The sequence below is a fragment of the Thunnus maccoyii genome, chromosome 14 (genome assembly GCF_910596095.1).
Source record: "Thunnus maccoyii chromosome 14, fThuMac1.1, whole genome shotgun sequence".
In the NCBI taxonomy this organism is placed as follows: domain Eukaryota; kingdom Metazoa; phylum Chordata; class Actinopteri; order Scombriformes; family Scombridae; genus Thunnus; species Thunnus maccoyii.
This window is the reverse complement of record NC_056546.1, coordinates 13475839-13503801: the sequence shown is the minus strand read 5'-3', so window position 1 is coordinate 13503801 and position 27963 is coordinate 13475839. Positions and strand designations below refer to the sequence as shown.

Sequence of the window (27963 nt, the reverse complement as noted above, 5' to 3'; positions counted from 1 at the left end):
CACAAGAACAAGACAATTTTATGAAAAGAAAATTATGCCTAGGAGGAACGGGTGGCAGAACAATATTGAATGCAGTTTATCATGAGTTATAGCCCTTCATATCAGGATATCATTAAATCTTCCCCTGGAGTCAAATAGAAATCATGCAGCAATAGAAATATGAGTGGCTGCCGCAAATTACACAGTGAGTTTAATATCCACACAAGCTTATCAATGTGTTGTGTTCCTGGATCTGTTATCACTGTTCCTTGTCTCTTCTCCTTTTTGGCATGGTTTTCACAGCACTGTAAACTCTTGTTATATATGCTTCTCTTCAACAAATAGAGATTTAGACCTATATAGATATGAGTCTGTGACCCTGAAATACAGTAAAAGCACCATAAATAATTGCTTTAACCTAGAAAACATTTCCACCAACCACTGCTCATACATACAGTAAATTACTGGGTGATTCCCATGACTTGCTCTCTGGGACTCTGGTGTTTTGAGATTCCTGTGGTACACATGTTTGGGTTCAACCGTCTCTGTGAGTCTTAAAATACATCTATTACTTACCACAGATGGTAAATCATAGACATAGTATCTTGATGATAGAGTTCCCACGAACAATCTGACACGAGAAATATTAGAAAACATTGGTATTTGAGGTTTTGTGGCGCTGAGAATTTACGCAAGATAAATCTCTTTCCGTGAGGCTGTTTAATCTTTGCAGGGCTTTGTTTGAACACTGATACTGACATATGGTGTCAATAACTGTACAGGAAAAATCTGGTATAACAGCACTTGTAAGGAATGATTGCTGTAATTTAAAAAAAAAAAAAACACACACTCAAGCAGATTATTGCAGTTGTTGGGACATTTTAACAGAAGTACAGTAGCTGTTTGTATTAATACTAAGCAATAAACACTATGTAACATTTAATACCATAAGATATTTGCAAGACAATGCTTAAAATATTTCGACTTGGCCTCGATCCACGGCACATCAATGTGTCGTGAAAGATTAAAGTTCATCGATTGCAATCTGAATGCATTCTTTAATTAAAACGACAACTTTAATGGAGTCTGTAGCTATGCTTGAGCGGCAAGACGCATACATTACAATTTTAAAGCACATGCACACCGAGCGATAGAAAGATTAAATGTCAGAGTGCCTATTACATTACTTGCCCAAAGAGAATAATGAAACAGTAAAGATCAGCGGTGTTGACTGGCAGTATCTCATAATTAGTTTGTTAAATGGAAACCACAGAAACACTGGCGACATATAGAATTAATCACGTCTTACTGAATGTTTTTAAATGTGTAATGTTTCAGTGAATTTAGTCTTCAATCTTCAGTGCCTCACTCCACGTGGTTGTAAATTATGGTTGGTTGCAAAATGTTAACAGTTGGTTACTATTGCTATCCTCAGTGTGTTCGCACACACACACACACACACACACACACACATACACACACGCCCACTTTCGCTGTCTGCTCAGACAATGATTTATTTCCCTCTCTAAAGTCCATTTTAGAGCAACACAATTTATACCTGTGACACCACATCTTATAAAACTATAGCTTTATAAGCTGCTCCTGGCAGGAGTTCCCACAACTTTCACACAGCTCCCCAGTCAGTCTTCATTTCCTTCTAATTCTCCCGCCTACAACTCAATAAGTGCTTTTTAAAGCTGCTGGTCATGTATCTCAAAAAGGCTGGTGAACCAAAGGCAATTAAAGACCAAAGAGAGCAGACTGCATCCCAGACATACTGAGTTTGTCAAGGCAGGATTGCACAGAGTCAGACAGAGGCATGTAGACCATACTAAGTAAGTTAACTAAATAACTTAACTATTAGCTGGTGATGAACAGAATGATTTTAATTGAATGTTGGGTCATTTATTATGGATTGAATACAATGCATCATTAACAGTGGGGTATATTATACTTCCTCTCTCTTGAATTGATAAGGATGCAAGATAATCAAATTATATTTTGAAGGATGTAAGCAGCAGGAAGATCCCGTTTCATTTGTTTCATGCAATCTCACTCTGTTACTCTCTCTACTCCTTCTGCTTGCTGTTGCATCAGAAATGAAAATGTTACTCAATGAAAAATCCTATTTGAATCTCTAGTTTTTGAAACTGTTATGTATTGAACTAGCTGTCTAAGTATGCAGAGGGTGTCTGCATTATTGCAAGACGTGAGAATCTTGAAATGACCAATCAGGGCCTCGTTTCCCAAAAGCATTTTAAGACTAAGATAATTGTAAAAAAAAACATTTTATGAACCTTCTTTCCCAAAAGAAATGACTGACTTCCTCATGCTCATAGGAGGCTAATAGCATCTTAAGTAGCTCCGCAACTAGCACGAGGAACCAAAAAACTACATGTTTAATTTAAGTTTTCACTGTTTTTGTATATTTTTAAGTCAATAGTTTTTTCATGAAGACTGATGTTATTTGTTAAGTGACGTTTGATGTAAAATGAACAATGTTGATATTTAAATTAGGAAGTAAAACTAAACCAACACACATAAAAAATTAATTAATTAAACAATTGATCTGCCAGTTTGTACCGTCATCCTCCTCCTCCTGGAAACAAGGCCATGTCAGACTTATTATTACTGATTTATTAGAAGATATTTTGATTTCCATTCCTTGAGAGAGGGATTGTTGTGATTTGCGCTTTTGTTAGTATGTTCACTGTTTTAGCTCATCACAAAAACAGAACATGCTCTTCTGAAAAGGGCTGAAGAACCCAGGGGAACGAAGACCCCACTGGGAGTTAAGAAAGCCAGAGCACATGGATGATGTGGAAATTACCAAAGACAACAAATGTATCAACAAATGGAATTTCATTCTCTGGGGACAGTAAGTACAGTCTCCACTCATTTATGCTTTTGTTTATAATTTCACTCTGTTTCTATACACCACAGAAAAAGATTGTTAAATTATTCATGACAGATTCCTTTTCCTCAAGCTAATTAATTGTGTTAAGAGAAAGCTTATTAAAAAAAACAATCATCAGATTAAGCTAACATGAGTGTATTTCGCTATGGCTGCTGAATTTACCTAATTTATTACGAATTTAGCTCAGGCCCTGCTGTTTTATTGCAGATTGCAAAATATAAACCTGGTCCCTCTCCCTGTATGAAGTGATTCTTGCATCCATAAATAAATGCCAAAAAATATAGTATATGCATGGGTAACTTATTGTCTTAAAAGAATGAGATTTAAGGTTTAAAATAGTCCATATTTAAACTTATGTTCTGTGGTATTTTTAGTCAGTGGGTGTAATGAAGTTATACCACAACAAATAAGGTGTAAAGGCTTTTTTGCCTGGACTCCCTGCGTCTATTTTTGTCGAATCATTTTGGGCATGTTAACCTCTTACCAGGCACCCAGTTTTTGCACACGAACACGAAAATAATGTAAGTGATCTTGAAAATAATGCCACCAAAGTGTCGCTTAACAGGTTAAATGAATCTGTGACAACATATTTTCTAAATAACAAAATCTGCTTTATGAGATATTCAGAACTCCTTTAACCTTCTGTAGCAACAGGACTGCCTTGTGGGAGAGTTTGTGAGGGAGACAAATGAAAAGAGAGATGGTAATGGGTTGAAAAGAATAGAGGCTGAACCGTTATAAATAGTCTCAAAATATGGGTCTTAATCATTTCTTTTTAGAAATCAGTCACAATAAGTTAACATTTAATAAAAAAAAAAAGGGTGCTAGTATACACAATAGCGGTAATGAGTTTAAAGACACTGATTCTCCTTATCAAAAGTACAGATGGTCTCCCCTCTCCATGCACCATCTGTAGCAATGCTTTCTATGCTCTGCAGCGAATCCTCATTGATACCAAATTAAGCTCTGGTAAATCTCCTGCTCCGGACAGCATAATTCTTTCTTAACCATCTTGTCCTGTCTGTGCTATCGACCGTTTACAACTGCTGTCTGGCCTTTTCTCCTCCACAATCTCAAGCTCCTCCACAGCCCCCCCATCACACCTCACACCCACAAGCTCCTAGATGTCATCAGCTACGCAACATATACCCATACAAAGTAAACACAAGTCTCGATCAAGCTAACCATCATTGTAGTTTATCTTTCCTCACCAGCCAGCTGTTGTGGACAACAGTTCATCCCTCAATATGCTGTCAGTTAACACACACAGAGAAAGCTGTGAGACAATATCTCTATTGGCTCTCCACTTCTCCTTTTCGTCATTGATATCTACTTTAGAGTGTCAACATTGTCTCTTTTACCTCTTTTTGACAGGGTCTCAGGCAACAAGGGAAATGTTCCGACTACTCTAATCAGAAACAATATCTGATTATTTGAAGTGAAAACAGAACCTTTTTCTGCACAGTTACTGGACATAGACCAGACAGGCACCATAGTTTTTCTTTTTCTTCAGCATGTTTTTCTTCATTTCTAAATAGTTCCTAATTTGCATGAATTTGTTGTAAAGAGAATGTTATTTCTAATGTACTTTTATGTTTGTATTTTCTGTTTAACATTTCTTCCAGAGATGTGAACAACATATGAACAGACTGTAACTGGTGTTTGTATGAGTGAGTTTATTCAGTTTGCCTTAAAGGATAATTGTCCTGCATAATTGGATTACTGTGTGTAATGAGAAATTACATAAAGAAACATTTTCCTTTGACATTTGTCTGTTTTGACTTAAACAATCATAACAGAACATGTTATTTTAGTGGCAATGATGAACTTGATGAAATTATTTACTTTTGACAAAGGACTTCAACGTTTTGAGTAAGTGGCTGCCCCTGAGCAGGACAAATGAAGTGTTGTGCTGCTCAGAATAAAATGGTGTGGTGATTGCGCTAAATGTTTTTTCCAGGTGATTTATTGTGACAGATGGCCTTTTTTCAAGCATTAGAAATATAGAAGGTAGACTGAAGATTTTCTCAGTACTTCAACTCCTGAGAAGGTAAATCATAAATTTATGAACATATGTCCTGCATTTTGTTTTTGATATTTTAAGTAGTCTTTGTTATGGGTGTTGCTAGCAACAATTACCCTTAATACTCTAGCTAAATAATTAGCATAGTATTGGTTTGTTGATAACCTCATTTTAAATATGGAAAAACTGTTTTGCTGATGACAATATTATTGTTCAGCAAAAATATATAACACAATATATAACATTACTGTAATGTGAATGACAATATTAATGTTCCTCCCTGTAACTAGCTGCTATGTGCCTCTCATGTAACTGCTAACTTATCATCATGTTTAACCTACACTTGAGACTTGTAAAGTGCTAGCAAATGTTTAAGCAAATGTTTAAGCAAGTTGGTGGCTTGACAACACTCACTGGTGTTTTCAACATATTCAGAAAAGATTCAATTGGAACAAAAATAAATTTGGTGTGTGCAGCAAGCCATGAAGTTATTTAGGTTAGCTAGGTAACCGTTATCTTGTTTCCCATGCTGCCATACAACGGTAGCCGGAAGTGACACTTCTTCCTACATGATTTGAATGACTGTGGCACGACGCAAGTGAAATGGTGGAGTGGCTTTTAGGGTTTGAAAATTTACATTTTTAAATTTATTTTAAATTACAATATCAATATGGCTAAATGAACATAATTATAAAATGTTCAGCTTTGATGGTGCGTTGTACAAGAGCGAACAAGGAGATATACTTCTGGCAAACAAGTTACCATCTTTTGCTTGATCCATTTGATTGAGTCACGTCTAAGAAAATGGGTGAAAAAGCGTCTTTATTGTGTGTCCCATGTCAATTATACCTGATATATTTTACCAGGTGAAGGTGGAGTCATGACAGAATTGAGTGACATTTTGGGAAGGCATAGATCAGGCACCAGGTAAACAGCGTTGGAGTGTTTTACTTTACTCTTGTGAAGCATCTCCTGGTGAGGGCATCCTTTCATCCACTGGTTGTTCCATCATGTGGCTGATTACAGCTGTGTAGAGATGAGTTTACAGCTTGAATCCTGAGTGGAAGTCAGAGTTCCTTGTTTTTGTGCCAACATTGCTTAATAGTAGGTTTTCTGATACCATTTTACTTTTTACTTTATTAGTTATTTCTCTTGTTAATGCAAAACAGGATATAGCTTTTTTTTTGCCTGGAAGATGATACTTCTGATGATGGTAGATTAAATGTGATAATCAGAGATAGACTTCCAGATGTTAATTACTGGTCTAATTTAATGGGAGTGACTTCCTTCCGTTGGGCTTTGGTCCATTATATATTTTAAAAATGTAAATGTTATCTGTCACCATCCTACCAGTTCCTCGAAATCCCATTTAACGTTAACTATTATAACTACTAGTATTGTACTGTATTGTATTTATTTATTGGGACAGTGTGCAGTTTTTAACATAAATGATGCACTGCACCAGATTTAGCTTCAAGTTAATTTTCACCTGTAGTCCCTTACAATTAAAACACATAACAGCACAATAACAAACAGTACAAAGCAAAAAACACACAGGACACATTATACAAAATACAAAGCTACACAGCACATCACATACACCCACAATGTCAACCAGAAATCAACAATGCAAACATGCCTAACCAAAAGCAAGATTATTTGAGAAGATCATGAGATCAAATCCAGACTCAGTGGCCACAGAGCTGAGCAGCCTTCAGAAGATTCCTCAGCCGGCTCTGAATGCACTGATTGAACTGCAGCTCTTCATATCATCAGGTAGGACATTGCACTGAGTTGTGGCTTTCACAGAGAAAGCTGACTGTCTTTTTGATTTTGACAGATACAGTTTCCCTTTATGTTTGAGCTGCTCTGAGTTTTTCTTGTCAAGCTACTGCTCCTCCTGATTTTACATCTTTATAATATCACAAGCTATGTCAGTCCTTTGTTTCTAGTTCATGTTGCATACAGTTTCTGCATCATGGATACAAACTTAAGTATGCATTCTGTGGTATTCACTAACCCTGTTGCTCATTTTACTTGTGAGGTACATATCATACATGGAGCAAATTTCTTTCCCGTTCTGGTCTCTTATTTGATAACAGATTCTGTGTTAAGCTCTAAATAAAGCTTTTGGTTAAAGCTAGGTGGCACACATGAAATGGCAAATAGTTCAATGCAGCAATGGAGGGGTATTATAACACTGTACAATGCATTCATTGTGGCACATTTGCCATCTGGTAAGAGCATTTGTAATGAGAGCTGGGATGCGGAACAGAGCAAAACATTCATAACACTTAACAAAATTACTGGCAGTATTGCCTCCATCATAAATTCTGACAGCACGATGTGGAAATCTAAACAACCTAGGCAACATCAACAGAATATGTTATTATTTGAGATATTATCTGTGATAAATTATTTATCAATTGTGGTTTCATAAATGTACTTTTAGCTATTATTGTGCAACATAGATGTATGCGTTGTTGATTTAATCAACATCATATTTTATCATACTGTATGTTGTACTGTATTGAACAGTGCTTAACATAATACCCCCAAGAGGCTCGATGATTAGCATATTTAGGCTTTGCTTGTAGAATACATAAAAACACTTGATTTCTAGCATAACACATTCATGTTTTTTCATGTTTAATAGTTCCACTTCCATTCACAATGGTATGACACTGATTCAAATATTGGGAAATTTGCCCTCACAATGTCATTATCTGGTAATATGTCTACTCTGAATGATCTATCTGTCTGGCTAACTAGTGTGATCCCAGGTGTAGCAGATGATATATTTTTTCCATTGCTAGAATGAACTCCTTTTCTTTTCAAATGAATTATATCTCCTTCAGACTATGTGCGATTCTTAATTTGACTGTTCTCTCAATCAACTTTGAGACCAAATAGAGACATTGTACTCACTGTTTACAGTACATACACTGTGAACAATCACCAACCATTGAAAACAGAGAGACAGAGAGAGAGAAAAAAGATTAACTGCAAAACAAGACCCTGATGCAGCACTGATGGGAATTTCGTTTGTATTGCTTGTTTGTACCAGCAATAGGAATATGAAATTGCAGGATAACTGCAATAAGAACTTTTTTATGTCTTTCTCCTTCATTGTTTACCCAAGTCATTTATTTCAGCTTTTGAAATAATCTTGTAAGCTCCATGTAAACCATGGTCTGCCAGGAAGGAGAGCACATCCCAGAATAATAAGCCCCCTCAATTGTCGAAATAATTTAATTTTACAAGAATAATCAGTCATACTAATCTCCATGGTTGTAAACATAATTACATTTATCAGCCTCAAATTTGGAGTCACCTCTTCAAGAAAGCATGAACCATAAATACATGTTTTACCTTGTCAAAAGAGGGGACATTGTTGGTCATTTGTGTAATAGGTGTACCACATTAAAAGAAGTCAGTAGAAACAAGGTTTTGCTTGGTTAATATCTGACTGTGCTCCTCGGGTCAGAATGCAAACAAACTCTAAAATAAGTAAATAAATAAAGCATTAATTTATTTGTAGATAGCTTGAGACTGTTAGATACTGATCAATATAGGACAATAAAGAAATTGCGAGAAAGTGCACTGAGAAAGTACACTATAGGATATATACCATATTTAACCACAACACATTTAATAATGAATTATATTTATTTAATTTTAAGGCAAAAATAATTCATTAATGTGCTTAATGGCTGAGATGAGTGGCCTTTATGACATATCATATTGTATGTATATACTGTATATTTATATGTGCTCTGATCAGTAGCAACTGAGAGAGGAGGGAGTTATGTGCTATGACTGCCATCTGCAGACAGGTGTATAAAACTGCTGAACAATAAACTGTTGTCTTAACGTAACCGTTTCTCTTAACTTATCCATGAGTTAGACCAACAAATGAAATGACATGACATACTCTAAAGGTGCCTCTCGGTTGATAATTAGAATGTTTTAACAAAGCTAGATTTGGCAATCACCTTTATTGATATTGCTCAAGAGGCGTGATGCGCGTCCCCTCAGAGCCAATCACCTTCGAGATAAACAGAATGTTGCGTCATTGTTATTGTGGTATTTGGAGCGCCAGCTGCTTACACAGATTTCGACACCATTTCGTTCACATTTAAGGCCTCTAAAACGACACAAACGAGTGGAGGAGCAACATCATACCAGCGAAATGTCGCATCAAAAGGACTTTTCATCTGACGAGAGTTTGCAAGGTAAAGTATAAACGACACAAGAGCTTGTAGCAGCTCACCATTGTTGATGCTAGGAACTAGTCGATAGTCAATTGGAACACGTTGTACAATGACTAGCGGTAAATCACCTAAGCTAACCCTGTAGGAATCTTGAGCTTGTGAGTCGAGGTATTTATATAACTAGCTACATTAAAGCTTAACGCTACTACATTAGTTTATCGATCTACGAGACGTGGAGAGAACAAGAGGACAGCCCATTGTCCTAGTTAGTTAACGAAGCTGAAGCAACGTTACAAAATCAAAATGCCTTCAGGTCAGCCTGTATGTGTTTGGCCTATTTAGGCCAGTGATGTCGTAATGCATGCCCGTCAAGTTTCCTGTGTAAAGACTGTGTATTTGGTTTTAGGCTCCTGGGTTGAGCTGCACTTCAGTAACACTGGCTCGCAAAATACTAGTCATCACGGAAGCCAGGAGCAAATCCCCACATCCATCCAGGAGGGAGACCTGGAGAAAATGCTACTGGATGCACAGCACGAGTCAGGCAGATCCAGCTCCAGAGGAAGCTCTCAGTGCAACAGGTTTGTGGGGAGAAAAAAAGGGGAGGAAGGAAACACAGTTTGTGTTTTTCTTAAGCGTTGTGTAATAGAAGCTGTCAAGAAGTTGTCTTTTCACATAATCCAAATATGTTTTAAGTGGTCAATGTTAACCTCATGTTGTGTTGCCTTGTTTTTCACAACAGCCCACTCAGAGCACAGACCCCTCTTCTTCTGTGGAGAGGCTCAGAGGGAAACAGCTCACAGGTACATTTTCTGGTGCCACAAACTTTTATCAAACTCTATTTACCTAAGCCTTATTAATTAAAACTGTAACTGTTGTATTGTTTAAGGTTGTTTTTTTTCTTAGTGACACTGGATGTGTTCTGACAGCAATTGATTATCTGCAATTGGTGTTTTTTAGTCAGATGAAGACTTTCAAGAAAGAAGACGGGAAGTGGAGATGCTGATGAAGAAAAATGCTGACTGGATCTGGGACTGGTCTAGCCGACCTGAGAACAATCCACCAAAGTATGTAGCAACCAAGAATTTGGTAATTCTTAGTATTTGGCAGTATTTGTTTTTGTAATTTCAGTGGAATTATCATAATCAACATCAGTGGTGTAATATCTAAGACAAAATTGTGTTGTAAATCTTAATCCTGTTGTTCAAATCTCTTTCACATATTAGCTTAAATATATTTATTTTATGCTGTGATCATAATTAAAGATATAATTCATAGAAATGAGAGTATGAAGTCTGTGTAGGGAGTATGTGTGAGCAGAGGTGTCAGTATGACATTAAAACAGGCCCTCATTGATTTTAATGTATTCAGAACAATGAAAAATGAATGTGTTCCTCTGTAGGGAGTTCCTGCTGAAGTACTCTAAGCGCTCGACCTCCCTCAGCATCAGGAACACCAGCGTCATGAAGAAAGGAGGAGTTCTCTCTGCTGACTTTCTAAAGCTTTTCCTTCCCTCATTAATCATTTCTCACATACTTGCTGTTGGCCTTGGGTAAGCAACATGATTTAATCTCTAACTTTGGCAGTACTACAATATATCAAAACACTTACAGGAACCTCTTGAGGCAGCTGCAGAAACCCTATGTACATATATATAAATGTATGTATATTCACATTCATAATCATAGTAATTTGACTTACAAATACAAGTATTTTTTTACTTCTCAAAAAATCATGCTTGAAAATATAGACTTGTTTAGACACATCACTGATGTAAACAGACCTTTAATTGCACCAACACAACATGAATAATTTAGTGGTAGTCTAGTGTTAGTCCCTGTATTAAAAGACCTGTCAATCAATTTGAGAGCGATGCAAATTCCAGTTGGGTTTGTGGTGGTTGGGTGAAATTTTCATTTTTATTAAGATCATGTATTGTGCCATTAGTAATCCTTGATGGTACATTTATCAAGCAGAATAGTTCATGAAGTTCATAAAAAACTAAACAAACCACAAAAATGCTGATTGCTGAATGGATTGACTGGATGAAGGATTGGATAGGAAGCCAGAAGGAACATATAAAAGTTAACTACTAGTATGCTCAGGGATTTGTAATAGTATACAGGTTGCTCAGATGGGTCTGGTTTGTCCCAACTAATTTGTAGCCAAACCAAGAGCTCTGGCAAGTGGTGGCCAAATCATGTAATCATGACTGGCTGACTCACAACTTTGTTTGGTACCAGTAATAATTTGTCTCTAGAGCACTCCAAGGTGCTCCAACATGTAAGGGCCCAGTTCACATTTAATTTTTGTAATTGGATCATTTTCAAATTTACAGATTTTTTTTTGTTTGTTTATCTTGCTACCAGCACCATTTTACAGTACACGTTTGTTGCTCCTTTTAGGATATACATCGGGAAGCGCCTCACCTCCCACAACACCTACTAAGTAGGACGGCGGTGTATTGCGAGACCATGTTACCTTCACCATCTCGGCATGCCTTAAACTGTGACTTTCTGAAGATCGGGGGAAGATGTGGCCATGTCAAATTGTCCATGTCCAATTTGATTGAGTGCCCTACGTCACCCACACCAGCATGGAGCATTATCAGTCATTGTTGTTTCACAGCGTCTTCTCTTGAACACAACATTGACCTGTCCTCTGCTCCGTGCTGTCGTCCCCACCCTGGATTGGAGATGACTGTTTTGCTGCTTCCTGCTCCTTAAATCTGCACGTTTGGGATCTGATATTTTGTCATTGCCTTGTTTCTTTTTGCAAATGATATACTGTCAGTTGATTTTTTTTTTCTCTCTTTTTAGATCAGCTGTTGGTAAAGGAAATTGTTTTGACTTGTATTTTTAAGGGATCATTATCTGAGTGTGGAAGTAATTACTGACTGCTCCATTACTGATTGCTCAGTTTGTGCAATTTTAAATCGTGATTATGTGAAAATCAAACGTTAGCTTGCACAGATACGGTCCATTTCATTCATTCTGAGCAAAATAAAAGTTTGAAACACGTGTGGCCTTGATGGATTTACAAACCAGCAAAAACAGACTATTGAAGGAAGGGACGACATGCAGATGAACACAATTCAAATTTTATTGAACTTTGGTCAAAATAATAAACAAGTGAATACATTGCCACCATGTTAGGAATCAATGGACAAAGACAATGCATTATTATGTGTTTTAATGTCATCAGTATATGTTTTGTGTAGTCAACCTTCATTTCTGCATTCACAACTACGGAGATAAGGTCCACATTTGCAATACGCGGTTCAAATTTGGGTGACATCCCTAATAAATGAATAAGGGCACATGTATGAGGCCTGTCTGAATTTCCTACTTATTACATGATTCGGAGGCACTCTATCACATAAACTGTATGGTGTGCAATTTTCCTCCTTAATGTGTTTTCATAGACAGCCACATATAGCAGCAGTATATGAGGACATAACTCTATAAAATAGGATTTACAAATAATGCACATGAGGTTTGTAAAACGTTTGGGGACATAACTCGTAGCTGTCACTGATAGAAGTAGGTATTAAGGCTGCAGATTCCCTTTGTCATGGGCCCCATCTTGTGCCATGTGGTTTCCAGTCTGCATTCTAAAACATGGTCAAAAACTAGAAGTTAATGTCTTGACACAAACACATTATCGGTTGTCTCCAACAGTGGTTCTGGAACTGGTAGCCCCAAATAGTATTTCCATAAACAAGTTTGCTTGAGATCTGCTCAAAAGACAGTGGTGTGACTGGACATTTTCCACCTCTCTACAACATAAAAACATGCAAAGCAATAAACATGTTTTAATACATACTTCTAAATTTAAAAACACATCTGTAGTTTTAGTTTCTTTTATTATGTGGATGACAAGGTGTACTTGAGTAGATACAGTCAGTGAAATTATGTCACCGTATTGACTGGGATAAAGTAATAGGAGGGAGGGGAAGAAAAGAAACAAGTCCACTTTTCCAAATTCATGACCTCACCCACCAGTAGTTTGGCCTGAATACATGGCCAATGGGGGAATGTTACAGTTAGGCTTATTGGCCATTAATCCGTGCTTCACAGGGCCCAAAATCTTTCAAATGGTGTTACAACTTTGACAAGACGTCATTTTTAGGGCTTCCGAGAGTTCTGTCGTTAAATCATGAAATGAAGGCTTAAAATGTCAACACAAACACCAACGTTCAAGAGTTTGACCTCTAGGGAGTGCCATTCCGTCAATTAGACCCAAATTGGGCTTTCTGGGTCAGGGGGGGCATGTTGATTGCCCTGATGCCAAAGGCAAAAACAACCTAAGCTCAGACTCAAAATAAAACAGGCCTATGGATCAACCTCCTGTGGCAAAAAAAGTAGACACGTGCTTTCGAATTCTTCACCAGGAGGACAACGAGGCTGTTTCTTCTTATACAGATAGACAAGTAGTAGGCTTAACTACACAGGTACGGTAAAAGCCCTATCCTCTGGAGCCCCAAATCTTCTAGTTGATTTTGTCCTGGAAAATGTACAAGTTGTTGGTGGCTGCCACAGCTATCACGTTATCTTTGGGGTGCCAGGCAGTGTGGAGGATCTTCTTGTTGAAGTCTAGGCTGTCCACGCTGATTTCATCCTTCTTCCTTTTGCCGCCGGTGGACACTTTGCGTGGTTTGAGGGTAGCCCGGGGTTTGCTGCTCTCCCGGGACGCCTCCAGTGTGATGTCCCGCCTGGTGTTGCGGTCGAACATTCGGAAGAAGTTGTTGTAGGAGCCGGTCATGATGGCACTGATAGAGAAAATAAAATTTATTGTCAACACTGACACGGCAATAAAAAAACACAATAGTACCAATGATTGATATATTAAGTCTATAATCCAGGAACACTGTCTCCAAAACTATAAAATATACTACAAAAGAAACGGACTACAGGCCAGTAGCAAGTGAAATGCTATCCTATGCAAGAGCAAAGACGCTTCTTACCTGTCACTGCCATTCCAGCAGCACTCGAACTTGTCAAAGATGCAGTCGTTTTCATACAGGGAGCAGAGTTTGCTGCGCAGGTATTCATGGACCTGAAACAAAAAATATTACTTAACATAAATATTCAATTGAGCCTAATTTGTTCATCTCTATGGATATCATATTAAAAAGGCAAAACAGTGTAAAAAGGACTCATCCTGCTAACACAACACTTGGCCTGAATATTTCACTTGTATGTCATATTTTCATTGCAGTGAATTGCGGGCTCTTCTCAGAAATGATTAATGGAACGGCCCTCAGATTGCATGGCCAGCCAGTCACAACCAATGAGACTGCTATTTGTGAGTCACAGGGAGTTTCCATAACATTTATTTGACCATTAGTTAAAAGGATCATAATCCCTCTGTGCAATTTTTCATTTTATTACCAAATCACTACTAACTTCAAGAAAATGTTCATACAAGACTACTGTGAGTATATGAATTGAAACTATATTGAATATTAGGAAGACATATGTACAGCTGCAGGTGAGGGGTGCACCTCTGTACAAGATATAAATCAGAATAGCTTGTCCTTACGGCTGTATTCTTTGTGGAAAATCCTGATATAGTGGTAATTGTACACAAAGACAAACAATTTTGTTCTTACACAGGATTAATAATTGAAGTCACTAGATAACATGAGTATGTTTTATGCACCTGATACGTCTCCACTGGCCTGTTCTCCATGTTGAGGTCCCAAACTTTGACGGAGAGGTAGTCACGTGTCATCATATAGCGTCCGCTGTGACTGAACTTCACGTCCGAGATGGAGGAGATGATCTCAGAGAAAAAGGATCGGCTGCTTGGATCCTCAGGCTCCTCAAAGACTGAAAAAAAGAAGAATTCTCTCAACTGTTATTTCTAAAATCAGGTGGAGTTTTCTGAACTATAATAACAAAATCTTTATTTATATATATCAGAGAGTGAAGTAACATCTTTAATTATTGAGTGGTTAAATACAATCTTTAACATGAACAACACCATGCATGATTTACCAGGTTAAAGTATCTCAAACACCAAAAACCCTAAAAGTATTTAATTTGTCGCAATATGAAATGAACAAAATCAGGAAATCTAGATATTAAGAAAAACGTTACTAAATGTCTAATATTTTTATCATAAATTACTTAGTCTATCAAATAGTTAATAAATTAGTTTTCCACTAATAGACTAATTAATTGACTTAACACTGCTGCACTGCAGTGGAGGTACTTACACTTTGAGTGCCTATCGCAGAGTGCTGCTGCTCGCATGTCACACAGGCGGATGGTGCCTTTGCTACTGCTGTACACAAATACATTGCATTGGTGTGGATGGCACTCAGCAGCTGTGATTACTTCTGTCAGTTCCTCCATGTTGGCGGGCTTGATGTCTACAATATCTGGGAGCACACTGTTAAGGAACTAGCAGCCTCATGTTTCATGATATGATACAACGCAGAGACAATTAGCCTTTATGCCACATATCTAATATCTGCTTCCTGTTGATGAAAAAAGGATACTAAAACTTCTGTCTGTGATTTCCAAGTGCCATAGATTTATTCTTAGGTCATCTGCGGAGAGGTACGTTTCGTGATCACTATTTACAGAAATGGAATTAATGTGATAGGTGTGCGCATTTGCAAAGATCCTCCGTGGGCTTGCTTCTACCATGAGATCCATTGGCATCAGTACTGGTACCTGAAACACACAACGTGCACCTTTTTAGATTGGATTTAAAAAAACAACAACAAAAAAAACCATCTTCAAAAGCCATGGCCAAAAATAAGAGCGGTCTTACGTAAGATTAAACATACCCGTAAAGAGGTGATTCTAAAGGGGTCTCTGAGTCGTCCATCTTCATCTTTCAGGTTGTAACCTTCTGCCCGTTTATCTCTTTCACTTATTTTCCACAATTTGATAGTTTTATCTGACCAAAAACAGAAAAAGAGGTGTTCAACTTCTGATGTCACCACATAATCAAAATGGATTAAAAAAAAAAAAAAAAGTTCTTACCATTTGTCGAAAGTAGAAAGTGAGCAGCATTTTGTTGGGGTAGCCATCTTATTTTATTTATTTTTTCCTCGATTTCTAAACTTTTCAAATAGTCAAATTCTGGCTCGTGACTCTGAAAAGTGCTATAGACGTTGTACTCCCCGCGCAGGTGTGGACGATTCTTTGACTGAAAGGAAAAAAAAAAAAAGTGCGAAAATGTTAAGACATGACACAACATATAGAACATATGACTTCTGACGTTGCACTGTTTGATGAAGATGCTCGTCCATCGCTCCGTCTTACCTCCTGTTCATGTTGAAATATCACTACTCTGCCTCCTTTATCTCCAGTTGCAAGCAGTTCTCCAGAATAGTTGAATTCAACTGTTGAGATTATGTCAGCTGAAAATAGACACAACAATCAGTGAATGTGCTCAGCTTTCACATTGATAGTTCAGATGACAGCTGGAAGCAGTGCCAGCTGTGTTACACTGCAGACTCAATCTGATGCTGAGGATGAAGCATCAGCAGACACAGTGACAGCCAAACACGTACAACCTATTTCTGTATGAATGAATGAAAACAAGCATGATGTCACCCGACAATTTATGGACGCAGCACATTGACGTCATGGACACGGTCGCTCCCCTTTAATAGCTTAGCCACCACCTAGCATACAGCTAGCTAGCAACATGCAGTCATTAATGAGGGGGAAAGGACGTTTGAGATGCGGATCCACAAACAGGCTTGCATCAATTACGATAGCTGCCCTATATATTGAGACCAGTGCGACCACCTAGCTATCGTGCATCTTATATGAAGCCCACAGAGCAGCATCATTACACCGTTAGCCTAGCCGCCTAGCAGCTAACGTTAGCTACATACCTTCCGCAACATCTTCATCTATCGCTCCTTTCACTTGAGAGAAACACCACTGAAAATCATTTCCTCCTGCAACTCCTGTCAAACAAGAAAACAGAACACAGCGTTAGTTTGTGACTCATACGCGTTTCTTGTGGTGATAAAAATGACCCGACAGTTTGACAACTAGCATCTTAGCTCGCAGATTCAGGCCATCACACACAGCAAGTGAGGTGGATCCTTCTCCTCCCTTCACAAGCAGCTTACCCGCCATTGCTTCATTTAGCAGCTCTTGCTGTACACAGCTTCCAATATCTAATCAACCCAAATGCGGCTCGCTCAGAGAAACAGATAGCATCCACAATCAGTGTGAAGACTCGGGCTCCAGATCTGTCAAGACAAACGGAAATTATCCGTGATTTTTTTTTTCTTGCAAAATGGCGCACAGTACATGGAGAAATGACGTCATGCACACATGCCACATCCTGGCTCCATCCATCCATCCTCCCCGAGCATCATGATGGTAAATGTGCATTTAGTCTGTATTTTACATGCATTTAACTGTATTTCATGACATTACAAAAGAGATTAAGGATCCCCTTCCAAGACACGTTTTAAGATGAATATGAAATACTCTGCATTCAATAATAAATTTGTGTCTGATACGTTTTTCCACACAAAAAAAGTTCTGTTATCTTGTTAAAATCCTTACAATTACATCTACTCTTTCAACCCTCTTTAAAAATTCCAGAATTGATGAATATGCGATTATTCATCATTTCAGAAGTTCCCCTTCAGACATGTTTTAAGACATATAAAATACTTGGCTCTGAGTAATAATTTATGTCTGATATGCTTTTCCCACAAAAAACGTCAATTACCCAGTAAGAAATTCCTCAAATGACACCTACGCCTCCTCCTTCTTAAAAAATACAGAATCTATGAATTTGCTCATTTATTATTTTAAATATTTAACTGCTGGACACAAGATGTCTTCTACTTCACTGAAAAGTCAGTTCTCAGTCTACGTGGACTGGAGGCTTCAAGTTTCTACATAACACTTGTTTACATTGATTATTGGACCAGGATTGTCTTACAAATTAGTTTTGATGTCACAAATCATACTAATAGGCCCGTCCCTTAAAATTGGATTTTCAGTGAGCAGAGAGAAACTTTCCACTATCAGCAGATGGATGTGAAACATCCTTGTAGTGTCAAACTCTGCACATATATTATTCTGCACAGTGAAGCTCAAACATCCAACTGTAGGAACAAGAAGAAAAACACATTTTTGAGTGGATGGGGACTTTAAATTCAGCTGGGACAGATAACATTTACACACCAGCATAGGTAGGCAATGTTGATTAAAACTGAAGCAAACTAAATCAAATAGACTAAACAAAAAACAGCTGTGCAGCATCAACATCCCGTTCTTGTCTTTGGTTTATAGTATAATTGTAATTTTCATAATATGAGTAATTGCTAAAGTTCTTGCAGAGATACAAGTAAGACAAATAAACATCAATTTACAAATCATATCATTTATGATTAAAAAAAAATCTTGTTTGTTTGGTTGTTGTTGATCTTGGATATGAAATGATTCCTAACTCAAAATTGTGACACCCTATAGGTTCTCCTGCTTGTATTGCATAGTCAGTGGGTGACATCTAGTGGGGAAATGATGAAAATCCATTTGTTTGTGTTGGTAAATGCACTGTATGTTGCACCTCCAGTGGTATAATATGAAATTAAATACTTCAGTACTTTTCAGTCCCTATTTCAAGTCCTTTTGCATTTTTCAAACCTTCATGACTTGGTTTGTAACTGCCTGACTAATTAATCCATTCAAACAAACACAAGTGTACAATTTAAATGCAATATTATAGTACAGATTATTATTATTTTTTTTATCTGTAAGAATCAGAAATCAATTTCTGAAAAGGCCATGACTTTTGTAACCCTGATCTCTTCAGCACTTAATTCCTATAGTCCTACAGCCTATAGGGCTGACACAGAGATGCCGTGCATATACAATAAGTTATAGTTTTGCGTGATTTAGCAAAATTTAGTAGCTTCTACATTCGTTGAGCCTATAGCCCCATGGGTATTCACCAACATGTTTTGAGGGTATCATGGTGACCATAGTTTTGATTCCCTAATGTGTCTTTAGCTGTTAAAGTGTTGTTTCGAAAGCTCTCAACATCTGCCTATATTGGCTTCTCAGATGACCTGTGAGTATGTGTGTCTCTGAGCAAATAATCAAATTCCACATCACACAATAACATCACTTCTGAGCATCTTTTACTTGGTTTAGAAGCTAAAATTAATAGCATTAAAAATAGTATTAAAGCAATCCTTTGATTAGATTTTTTTAAATTTCCAGAATGCAAACTATATATTCATTTCGGTTCACCTTTCATTATTATTTAAAAATGTGTTTTTCTTCTTGTTCCTCCAGTTGGATGTTTGACCTTCACTGTGCAGAATGATGTATGTGCAGAGTCTGACGCTAGAAGGCTCACATTCACATTCATGTGCTGAGGAGGGAGTTTCTCTGTGCTCATCTTAAATCTGACTCAAAGGCATATACGCACAAGCATGATTTGTGACATCGTAACTTGTTTAGAAGCCAATCGTGGTCTAATATGTAACATCTGTGATGTGGAAATTGGAAGCCTCCAGTCCATATACGCTGAGAATGGAGTTTTCAGTGAAGTTAGAGACGTCTTGTGTCTAGTAGTTAAACTTTTAAAATAAAAAATAGGCACATTTATAGATGATGTGTTTTTCAAAGAGGTGGAAAGAGCTGATGTCATCTGAAGAATTTCTTACTAGGTAATTGAACGTTTTTGTGGAAAAATCAGACACAAATTATTATTCAGACAAAGTATTTTTATATGTCTTAAAACATGTCTGAAGGGGCTCTATGGACAATTCAGTCTGTCAACCAATCAATATCATGTTAGACTAGCAGTAATTTTGTCTAAGGCGGCATTGTTTTCTTCAAATAGATATTTCATTAGGGAAAAAACTTTTCAAATGTTGTACTCAGAATCAGTCAAAAAAGTATGCTTTATCTCTGTTTTTGTGAGCATATGCTCAAAATCATGGGGCTAAATATGTATACAAATTTTTTTGTTAGCGCTGTGGTGGTTGTTTTTATTTTTATGCTTATTTTTCTGTAAACAGCACTCTCTGATGGGTGGGAGTTGTCAAAAACTGGGAGGAGAAAGATAGCCCATAGGGGCTGATTGTGCAATAAAAAAGTCACATTCCAAAAAATAAGAAAAAATGGCAAGTGCTGATGAAGTGTGGGAATATGTAATATCTGGGCCACATTTCAGTGGATAAAATAGAATACCCAGAGATAGATGCCATCATATTCTTGTTTTACTCTTGGACCAAAAAATCATCCGTATGCTTGTTTTTAACCAGATGTTATTGGTCATATGTGTTTTTGAACCTTGCTAATCACCTGCACTGACTTAAAGTAACTGTGAACTACATAGTGATAATATTGCGCCCATAGTGCTTTTGAGCTTTATTTGTTTCCTGTATCTGCAGATTGTCCTGGAGGTGGCAAGTGAATAAATAGGGACGTACCCTGAAAGACCTGGACCAAATCTCACCAAAACCTTCTCCACGGTACTCCCGAGCTCCACATCCCTCTCATCACTCACACAGCGTCCCTTGGGAAGAAGCTGAGCAAAGGCCTGGAGGTTAGTATTGTGTGTGTGTATGTGTGTGTATATATATATACTTGTCTATTGATCTAATTTTTGTATCTTTAAATTAAAAGTATAAGGTTCACCAGTGTTTTGTACAGCCATCATTATTTTAGGAACCACTTGAACCTCTAAAACATCTATGACTTGTGCATGAGGAGCCCTGTGTAGTTACACACAGCACCAAATGGGTTTGCAGTGTTCTTTTTTTTACTTTGATAGCTTCTACCTCACAATGAAAGAGATTGTGTAGCAGTCTAGTGAGGCAGTATTTGTACATTATTTGCAGGATACAGTGAGTACAAACACTTCTTGATTTCAGCGTACACTAAGTACGACTATGTAGTGTAGGCATGTATCGTGTATACTATAGTAATGGGCTAATCAGAATTAAAAAATACTGAATACACCATTCAAACTTCTGGTTTTGAATTTTACATGCATTTTTAAATGCATATCTTTGTAAAAGCCTAATTAAGCCTAATTAGCTGTCTTACACTGAACATTATACTTATAAATTAGAGTGAAGAAATTTTCTGCCTTGACTAATAGTGCACATAATAAAAACAAAAGAAACTCTTTGTATTCACTACTTTGTGAAGGAGAAACATTTGACTCAAGCCTAATTTGTGATTTAATAAATGGCACAGCTTAATTGCTGTGTACATTGGATTTTTCACATTTTTACAAGTTCAGTGCTGTGGCTGTGACTGTGTGTCTGTGTGTGTGTGTGTGTGTGTGTGTGTGTGTGTGTGTGTGTGTGTGTGTGTGTGTGTGTGTGCTGCCGTGCCGTAGCTTCATCAGGTATAAGGAGAGGTGTTGACTTTATTCCGAGCCTCCAGTAACACCACTGACTCTGATAGTTCCCCATCCCTGTGGGAATTCATTATAAGACAGCTAGAGGCTGCTTGTGGATGGTTACTGTGCTGCCCGTATGTTAACTTGTCGCTATCGCGCAAGGCAAACATGTGGTGCAGCTGCTTTCTCTGGCTGTGGGCAACCTGGAGAGATTGATTGGTGAGCCTTCTGTTTTATCCAGGATCAGGGCCACATTCAGTAGACATGGTGCCTCCGGAGAAGCAGCCATTTTCCCCAGAAAATATGGCTCATTACCAGCACAGACAAAATGAAGGTATATTGACTTTTTAACATCTTACAACATACCTATTGCTGAGCCATTTAACAACATGCGTTTGTTATCCTGGAAATCTTTACTTTCTTGTATTCACATGTAACTGAATACAAAAACAGACCTGATTTTAACATGAGCTTGTAATGTTCAGGTTTCTTTTGTGCAAAATCAAACACTGCTACTGTCCTCATCTATTTCAGTTTACACACACACACAGGCGTGCACGTAAATACCCATACACATGCATTTGCACCCTGCACGCACAAACGTACCCTTCCCCCACATTTGGTCCATCAGACAGTTTTTAACACAAACCATCGGCCAGTGGATGTGTGTGCTCTGCTCAGGGGCATAAGCTCTGTCCAGACCCTCAGTCTTTACTCTCTCTCTCTCTCTCTCACACACACACACACACACACACACACACACACACACACACACACATACACACACACATACAGACTCTCACACACAAACAGCAAAGACAAACACAATCAATTATTCAAGACTCTTGTTTTGGCTCATGTGTTTTTTTCTTATTATTTCTGTTCTGTTGTTTCTATAGCATCCTCTGGCAAGCTAACAGCTTGGAGGCCCGATGAGTGAGATATGAGGCCTGATGACTTCAGGTCCATGTATGTCTTTGTAATTTAGATGGCACGGTATAATTTGCATGCACAGCCTTCAACATTGTCTCATTGTCTGAAGAAGATTATCCTTGCGGCTCTCCACAACTGAGGGTTGTCAAAAGACCTGGCTTGGAAGACAAGCCTTTGTCTCCTCGATTATTTCCCCCATGAGTGGAAATTTTCAGTGTGGTCATTCAGTGTTGTTAAACCTCACACTGAGGCACACATGAGATGTGTAATAGTACACTTGCCTTTACTTATTTACTATTCATTTTTCAGCTGTACCTCTTTTGCAAGGCTCAATACCTATACATACTGTATAAGCTACAGCATGTAGTGTATATTTTACATACAGGGACTGTCATTCTTCAGTGTGCAAATTTGTGCACTAGATGGCACTATGGCACTTATTATTCAAGGCCAATAGATAATTTCCAGTTTGGAGGATAAGTGTGTGCTGCTGACACAAGTGATAATCACAAACTGCTTGTTTTCCCCGTGCTGAACTCATGTTATCAGTATCAAGAATTCAATATTCAGTTAAATTTATCAATTAATCGACTGTTTTGACTTTTAATCAAAAAGCAGTTTTTTCTGATTTGGACTGTCATAGTTTAAAGTGAAATCTATATGAAAATACTGAATTGGAGTAGCGCAGATCACTTAAGTTTTTTCCAAGTATACTCTAGCTGGAGATTTTTTTTAAAGGCTCAAGTGAACATCAAACAAAATATCTCCCAAAATCAATGAAAACAGAAAAGAATCACATTGAGGAGAAATATTATATGTGAATCCTTGTAGCGATGATGTCCTTGTAACAGATCATATTGTAAATAAGATGGGTTAAATTGCACTTGTAGCTTCCCTTCAAACAGTCAGGCTATTCTCTCGGGGGGACAAGAGAGTGCTGCAGACTCTTCCTCTAATAACGCTAGACAATGAGATCCCAGCTCATAACATAGGCCTCCACTATATAGAACAAGTATTGGGGGCTTAGCAGCTAATAAAGTGGCAAGTCTTCAAATCCATGTCAGAAGAGCAGAGTGCCACGGGGACCTTTCATAACACTTGTATGTGCAGGTTCAACTGCAGTGTAAAGGTTACACATCCACATTGTACTATGAGTTGCCTTAAGCCCCACAAATTTCAAGGCTGTGTTTCTTATTTAAAGAAGCAGAACTGAATAATTCTCCCACTCTCTAAAAGATGACAGGCAAAGACAGGAGTGTGGAATGAATGTTTTAGATGCAATATAAAATCTACTGTGTATCCTCTTCTCTATTAAGTGTGCATAAAGCAGCGAGAACATTTAAATCTCTCTGTTAAATTTAATTTAATTTTGATTTTGTTTTTATATCTGACGGGCTTGTTTTGCCACAGACTTTGTAAAGGTAATTTTATTTTTTCAAAACGAGGCTGATTTTGTGATACACGTCAATTTTGTTAATTGAATCACGCTGCCCTTTGAGTTCACAAAACACAGTCTCAGTAATTAGCCTTGATTGCTCGGTCTGTGTTTCATAAATGGTCTCTCCCGCTTTCTCTCTAGTGAACCTGTCCTTCACTCGAGCACAGACACTCCTCCAGCATTTCCACCCACTTTGTTTGTGAGTCTTTGATCCACAGTATTCCAGTTAAAGTTACACCCATGTGCTGCAAGTTGAAACTTTCAGCATTGTTGCTCAGGGGAACCTTATACCCGTGGCGCCTTCTGCTTTTGTCCTTCCCTTTAGCAACAGAACTCTCCTATGGTCCCGGACAAAAGACTACTCACGACACCATTTTATGATCTCTGTGATGATACCGTTTCCTTCTCCTGCTGGCATGTTACCTTGGTCTGCTCATCTTGTCCAAAATGTTACCGTCAAAAAACATCATTAAAGGTTCTCTCTTGAGACAATTGTTGATTTGGAGCAAAGGACGATGAAACATCCTTTATCCTGAAATGCATTCTAACTGCAAACACGGAAACCGGTTTAAATCAGTTCTTGTGCCGTCTTTTGTCTCTTTCTATATGGTGTGTAAAATTGTAAGATCATATGCCACCAGGTTGATAATTGGATCATAAAATCAAAATTCTAATTTCTATGTTATTCCAATTATATAGATGTGCACAATCAGCTGGACTACACTCATAACACTCCTTGTGTGCAGTGGATGATTGCATGCATGTTAAATCTAATTTAAGTAACATTAAAAAACTGTTTTTCTACAACAACAATATCATCTGGTGTGTAAAACACTTAAAGGCAAGAACAACAAATACAGTATATTAAAGTAGAGTGTAAAGTGGTGCAATGTCTTGCCTCTCCAGTCTGTCTAATCACTATGTGAGTGAAACATTCATGGTACACTAGATCAGTTCAATATTTAATTTCTCAACAAAGACTACATGATGGAACAGATGCTCAAACTTTGTATGTTTCTCAGGAGAGCAAAACTCACTTTAATGGAAGCTATTGGGTACAGAGATTCTCATTGTGTACAAGCCGTGTGTTGACTTCTTTGAGCTCCTCACCTATGCACTAAACGTACAGTCATGGATAAAAAGATGTTCAAACATACAGTGTGTGCATAGTGAGTCAGTGCTCAAACCATGGACTGAATACATCAATTGTTTACATCCAGGGGCACTGAAAACTCAAGTGTGGAAGCACATTAGTGATGCACCAAGGTTGCCCTTTGCCTCCATGTCACATTTCAAGTGAAAATTTGACTTGGCATGTTTACATAGGATTTCTTCATCTCCCTTTTAAACCCCTATGGGCAAGCTGAAGGTGAGGGGAACTAAGATTATTATCCCCCGTTTCTCTGCGGAGCTTTTCTTTATGCACACCCTCACAGATGTCGACATTTGGTTAGGCGGTGTACATAGAAGCCCCAGATTATCTAGCGCTTCAGGAAGTCTGTTTAGCTAAAGTTAGGAGTGGTTACTTTCCTGCACCTTCCTAATGTGTCCTTGTGTTTTGTAACCTGGAGACCCCGGCACTTAGTCATACGTCTGTGTATAAAAGAGTGCGTAAAATAAAAATGATTGGCGATTGAATATTGCTGTCCATTCAAAACCGGAGGTCCTGTAATGATGTTCACATCAATAGGCTCCACTTGTGCAGACGCAGACCTAGTCGCAGGAAGCGTAACAGATGGTGTACTATATGTCATAATGCTCTAAAATCCAACAGGAATTGACAATTGAAATCCCACCCTGGAGTTTGCCTCTTTTAGCTTTGGCATAATCTTCTCAGGATTTCAATTGCAAAGTCAAAGAGAATAGTCTAGCACATGGGGACTAGTTATCTGGGGCAAATGCGGTCTAAGGTTGACAATGCAAAGGCTATGTTTATGTGCATCACACTTGCTATACTGAATGTTTCCCAGAGTGCAAGAACATCCTCCCCTGAATTCTATTCCTCTTCCCACGTCCCAGTGCTGCCGTGGAAAGTAGGCCAAGTGAGCACCAGGGCGTTGCTTTTTTAAGATGATCAGTTTGTCAGTGTGTTTTTGTGTGTGCTCAGGACGGCTATTCATGTGGCTTGACTCTGTAGAACAAAGACCAGCATTATACAATTTGCAGCACTTCCAATAGCAAGGAAGCGGGGAGAGGTTGGAAAAATAGGGACAGGACAAGTGTGGATGAAACAAAGACAAAATCGGTCTTGTACTCTAATTCATTTACTTCCTCTCTTTTCCACCTCTTTGTTGCAGCAAAAAGGTCCCTTGCCAGTAACACTCCTCTGCAGGATCATACTGTACTCTAGCTGGCATGGATTATTTTTAGCTATTGCTGTACAGCTTTCACCTTGACTCTCTCTGTCTTGACATCATAATTAACATTTCTGTTAATAGTAACACAGTTCAATATTAATAAGGATCTCTGCCTAAAATCAAAATTCAGTAGTGGAGTGTTAATGAATTGTACTGCATTGCTGCTGATATACAGTGTGAAAAATCTTGCTAATCACCATCAAATCTGTATGTGTGTAATGATGGTATCCTTGCATGTAGAAGTCAGTTTTGAGGTATTGATGCAACATGTAGAAACTGTCCATTTGGATGTGAGTGACTTTAGAATTATTGGACTCCTGCAGGTGGGTCAGTATGACTAAAGGATGGCAATAACTTCATCCCAGAGGTCAAGCGGCAAATTAAAGTTCTCATGAGTGTTGAGGCAAAGGCTGCTGCTGCTTGTTTGTTCATGCACACAGCACATGCGCTCTGAAACACACACACACACACACACATACACACACACAAGGTTAAAGCTGATGCCTCCCGTTTTGGAGGCCACATTGCCCGATGCAACATGTGCCCATATCATACTTACTGATGAGATTTTTAAATGGCCTTTTAAAGGCAGATTTTTGCACCCGTTTTTTTTTTCTCTGAGTGGCACAGTCCGTTTTGGCATTAAATTATGAGTTAATATGTTCCGATTTAGGGCTGAATAATCAAATTTTCCTCACTGCCATCAACGCCACTCAGAAATGTGTGGCGGCGTGATAACTTTTTTTTTTTTAAATAAAGAATTTTAGATAGGTCTACAAAACAGTGATGGACACAATGAAGCCGGGGCTGCATGAGAGCGATGGTATCCTGGGTATTTGGTCATGTGTATTTTGGTCTAAATTTCCAGGGGATATTTTAGATGTTAATAGCCCTGAAGTGGTCTCGGTTTCTTATTTAATTTCTCTCGCCTTCTTTAAATGTAATTCGCCCACAGACTGCGCCGCGAGGCTCTAAACCGCGCAGAAACTCTCTCATCATTTCCACAGCAGAATGGAAATGCAAATTGTGCGCACGGGCAATGCCCTTGACAGAACTCACCACTGCACACAATTAACATGAGCACGCTGACAGAAGTTAGTGACGAAATGTGAGGTCACACCAGCTGTGTGTCAGATACTAAGATGGTTGTGTTGATTGTCAGACAATCCTACATGAAACGCATCAAAAAGATAGTGGACTGTCTAACAATTAATAATAATAACAATAATAAAATCCTTTTTTTGTGTGCGGAGATTAAATCAAATTTACCGCACATGGAAAACAATAACGCGCTCTGCTCTCCATTAACATTTAGCTTCACAATTATGCTTTTTTAAAAAAAAATTTCATTTGATCTTTTTCTGGACGCTGGGCAGCAAATATTGAAGAGTTTTCTCACAAAATGTTATTTTAATTTGGCCTACACAAAAACAACCTTTTTTTTTTTGGACCCTCGGGGGTTGGGGAGGGAGGTGGGGGGGTGGGTGGGGGGGTGTTAGATAAACCTATGTTGAGATTTAGCTATCTTGTCACAGAAGAACACAGCTGCCTCATATCGACACAATGATCTCAAGTGTAACCAACGAGGGGCGCTGTCCGTCTATCAGCCATAACTACTTGACACGAACAGCCTACATGATTGATCTCACCACTCTTGGCAATTTGTTTTTACTCCTATAATTAAAAATAACGCGCAAACTGCATTTTAATATGATATTTGGATATGTCACATCGAATTTCCG

At 38.1% G+C, this 27963-nt stretch overlaps 3 protein-coding genes across 3 annotated transcripts in view; 2 read left to right on the top strand and 1 right to left on the bottom strand.

Annotated features, from left to right (window-relative positions):
* Positions 1–8961: 8961 nt before the first annotated feature.
* bnip4 (BCL2 interacting protein 4) lies at positions 8962–12150 on the top strand. The gene is made up of 6 exons (XM_042433962.1): positions 8962–9154; positions 9540–9711; positions 9873–9933; positions 10091–10197; positions 10533–10682; positions 11536–12150. The coding sequence occupies exons 1-6, from the start codon at positions 9112–9114 to the stop codon at positions 11576–11578; spliced, it is 576 nt and encodes a 191-aa protein (XP_042289896.1). The 5' UTR covers positions 8962–9111; the 3' UTR covers positions 11579–12150.
* Positions 12151–12978: 828 nt separating this feature from the next.
* On the bottom strand, positions 12979–17395 carry ppp2r2d (protein phosphatase 2, regulatory subunit B, delta). Its single transcript, XM_042433953.1, has 10 exons — positions 17238–17395; positions 16995–17069; positions 16414–16511; positions 16132–16297; positions 15933–16045; positions 15639–15816; positions 15354–15518; positions 14795–14964; positions 14097–14188; positions 12979–13901 (listed from the first exon to the last, which is right to left on the bottom strand). The coding sequence occupies exons 1-10, from the start codon at positions 17242–17244 to the stop codon at positions 13622–13624; spliced, it is 1344 nt and encodes a 447-aa protein (XP_042289887.1). The 5' UTR covers positions 17245–17395; the 3' UTR covers positions 12979–13621.
* A 3207-nt stretch (positions 17396–20602) lies between these two features.
* Positions 20603–27963, top strand: part of LOC121911964 (transcription factor COE3) — an 80041-nt gene continuing 72680 nt past the window's right edge. Inside the window, exons 1-2 of the mRNA XM_042433947.1 lie at positions 20603–20689; positions 21735–21827. Coding sequence (XP_042289881.1) covers positions 21822–21827 — 6 coding nt within the window. The 5' untranslated portion in view covers positions 20603–20689; positions 21735–21821. The remainder of the gene's footprint in view (positions 20690–21734; positions 21828–27963) is intronic.

Coding starts and splice junctions, on each gene's coding strand:
- bnip4 (XM_042433962.1), top strand. CDS start 9,112: ATGTCGCATCAAAAGGACTTTTCATCTGACGAGAGTTTGCAAG. Junction 9,934..10,090: donor CAGAGGGAAACAGCTCACAG/GTACATTTTCTG, acceptor GGTGTTTTTTAG/TCAGATGAAGACTTTCAAGA. Junction 10,683..11,535: donor ATACTTGCTGTTGGCCTTGG/GTAAGCAACATG, acceptor TGCTCCTTTTAG/GATATACATCGGGAAGCGCC.
- ppp2r2d (XM_042433953.1), bottom strand. Junction 16,512..16,994: donor AGATGAAGATGTTGCGGAAG/GTATGTAGCTAA, acceptor GTCTATTTTCAG/CTGACATAATCTCAACAGTT. Junction 13,902..14,096: donor TGCTGGAATGGCAGTGACAG/GTAAGAAGCGTC, acceptor TTTCTCTATCAG/TGCCATCATGACCGGCTCCT.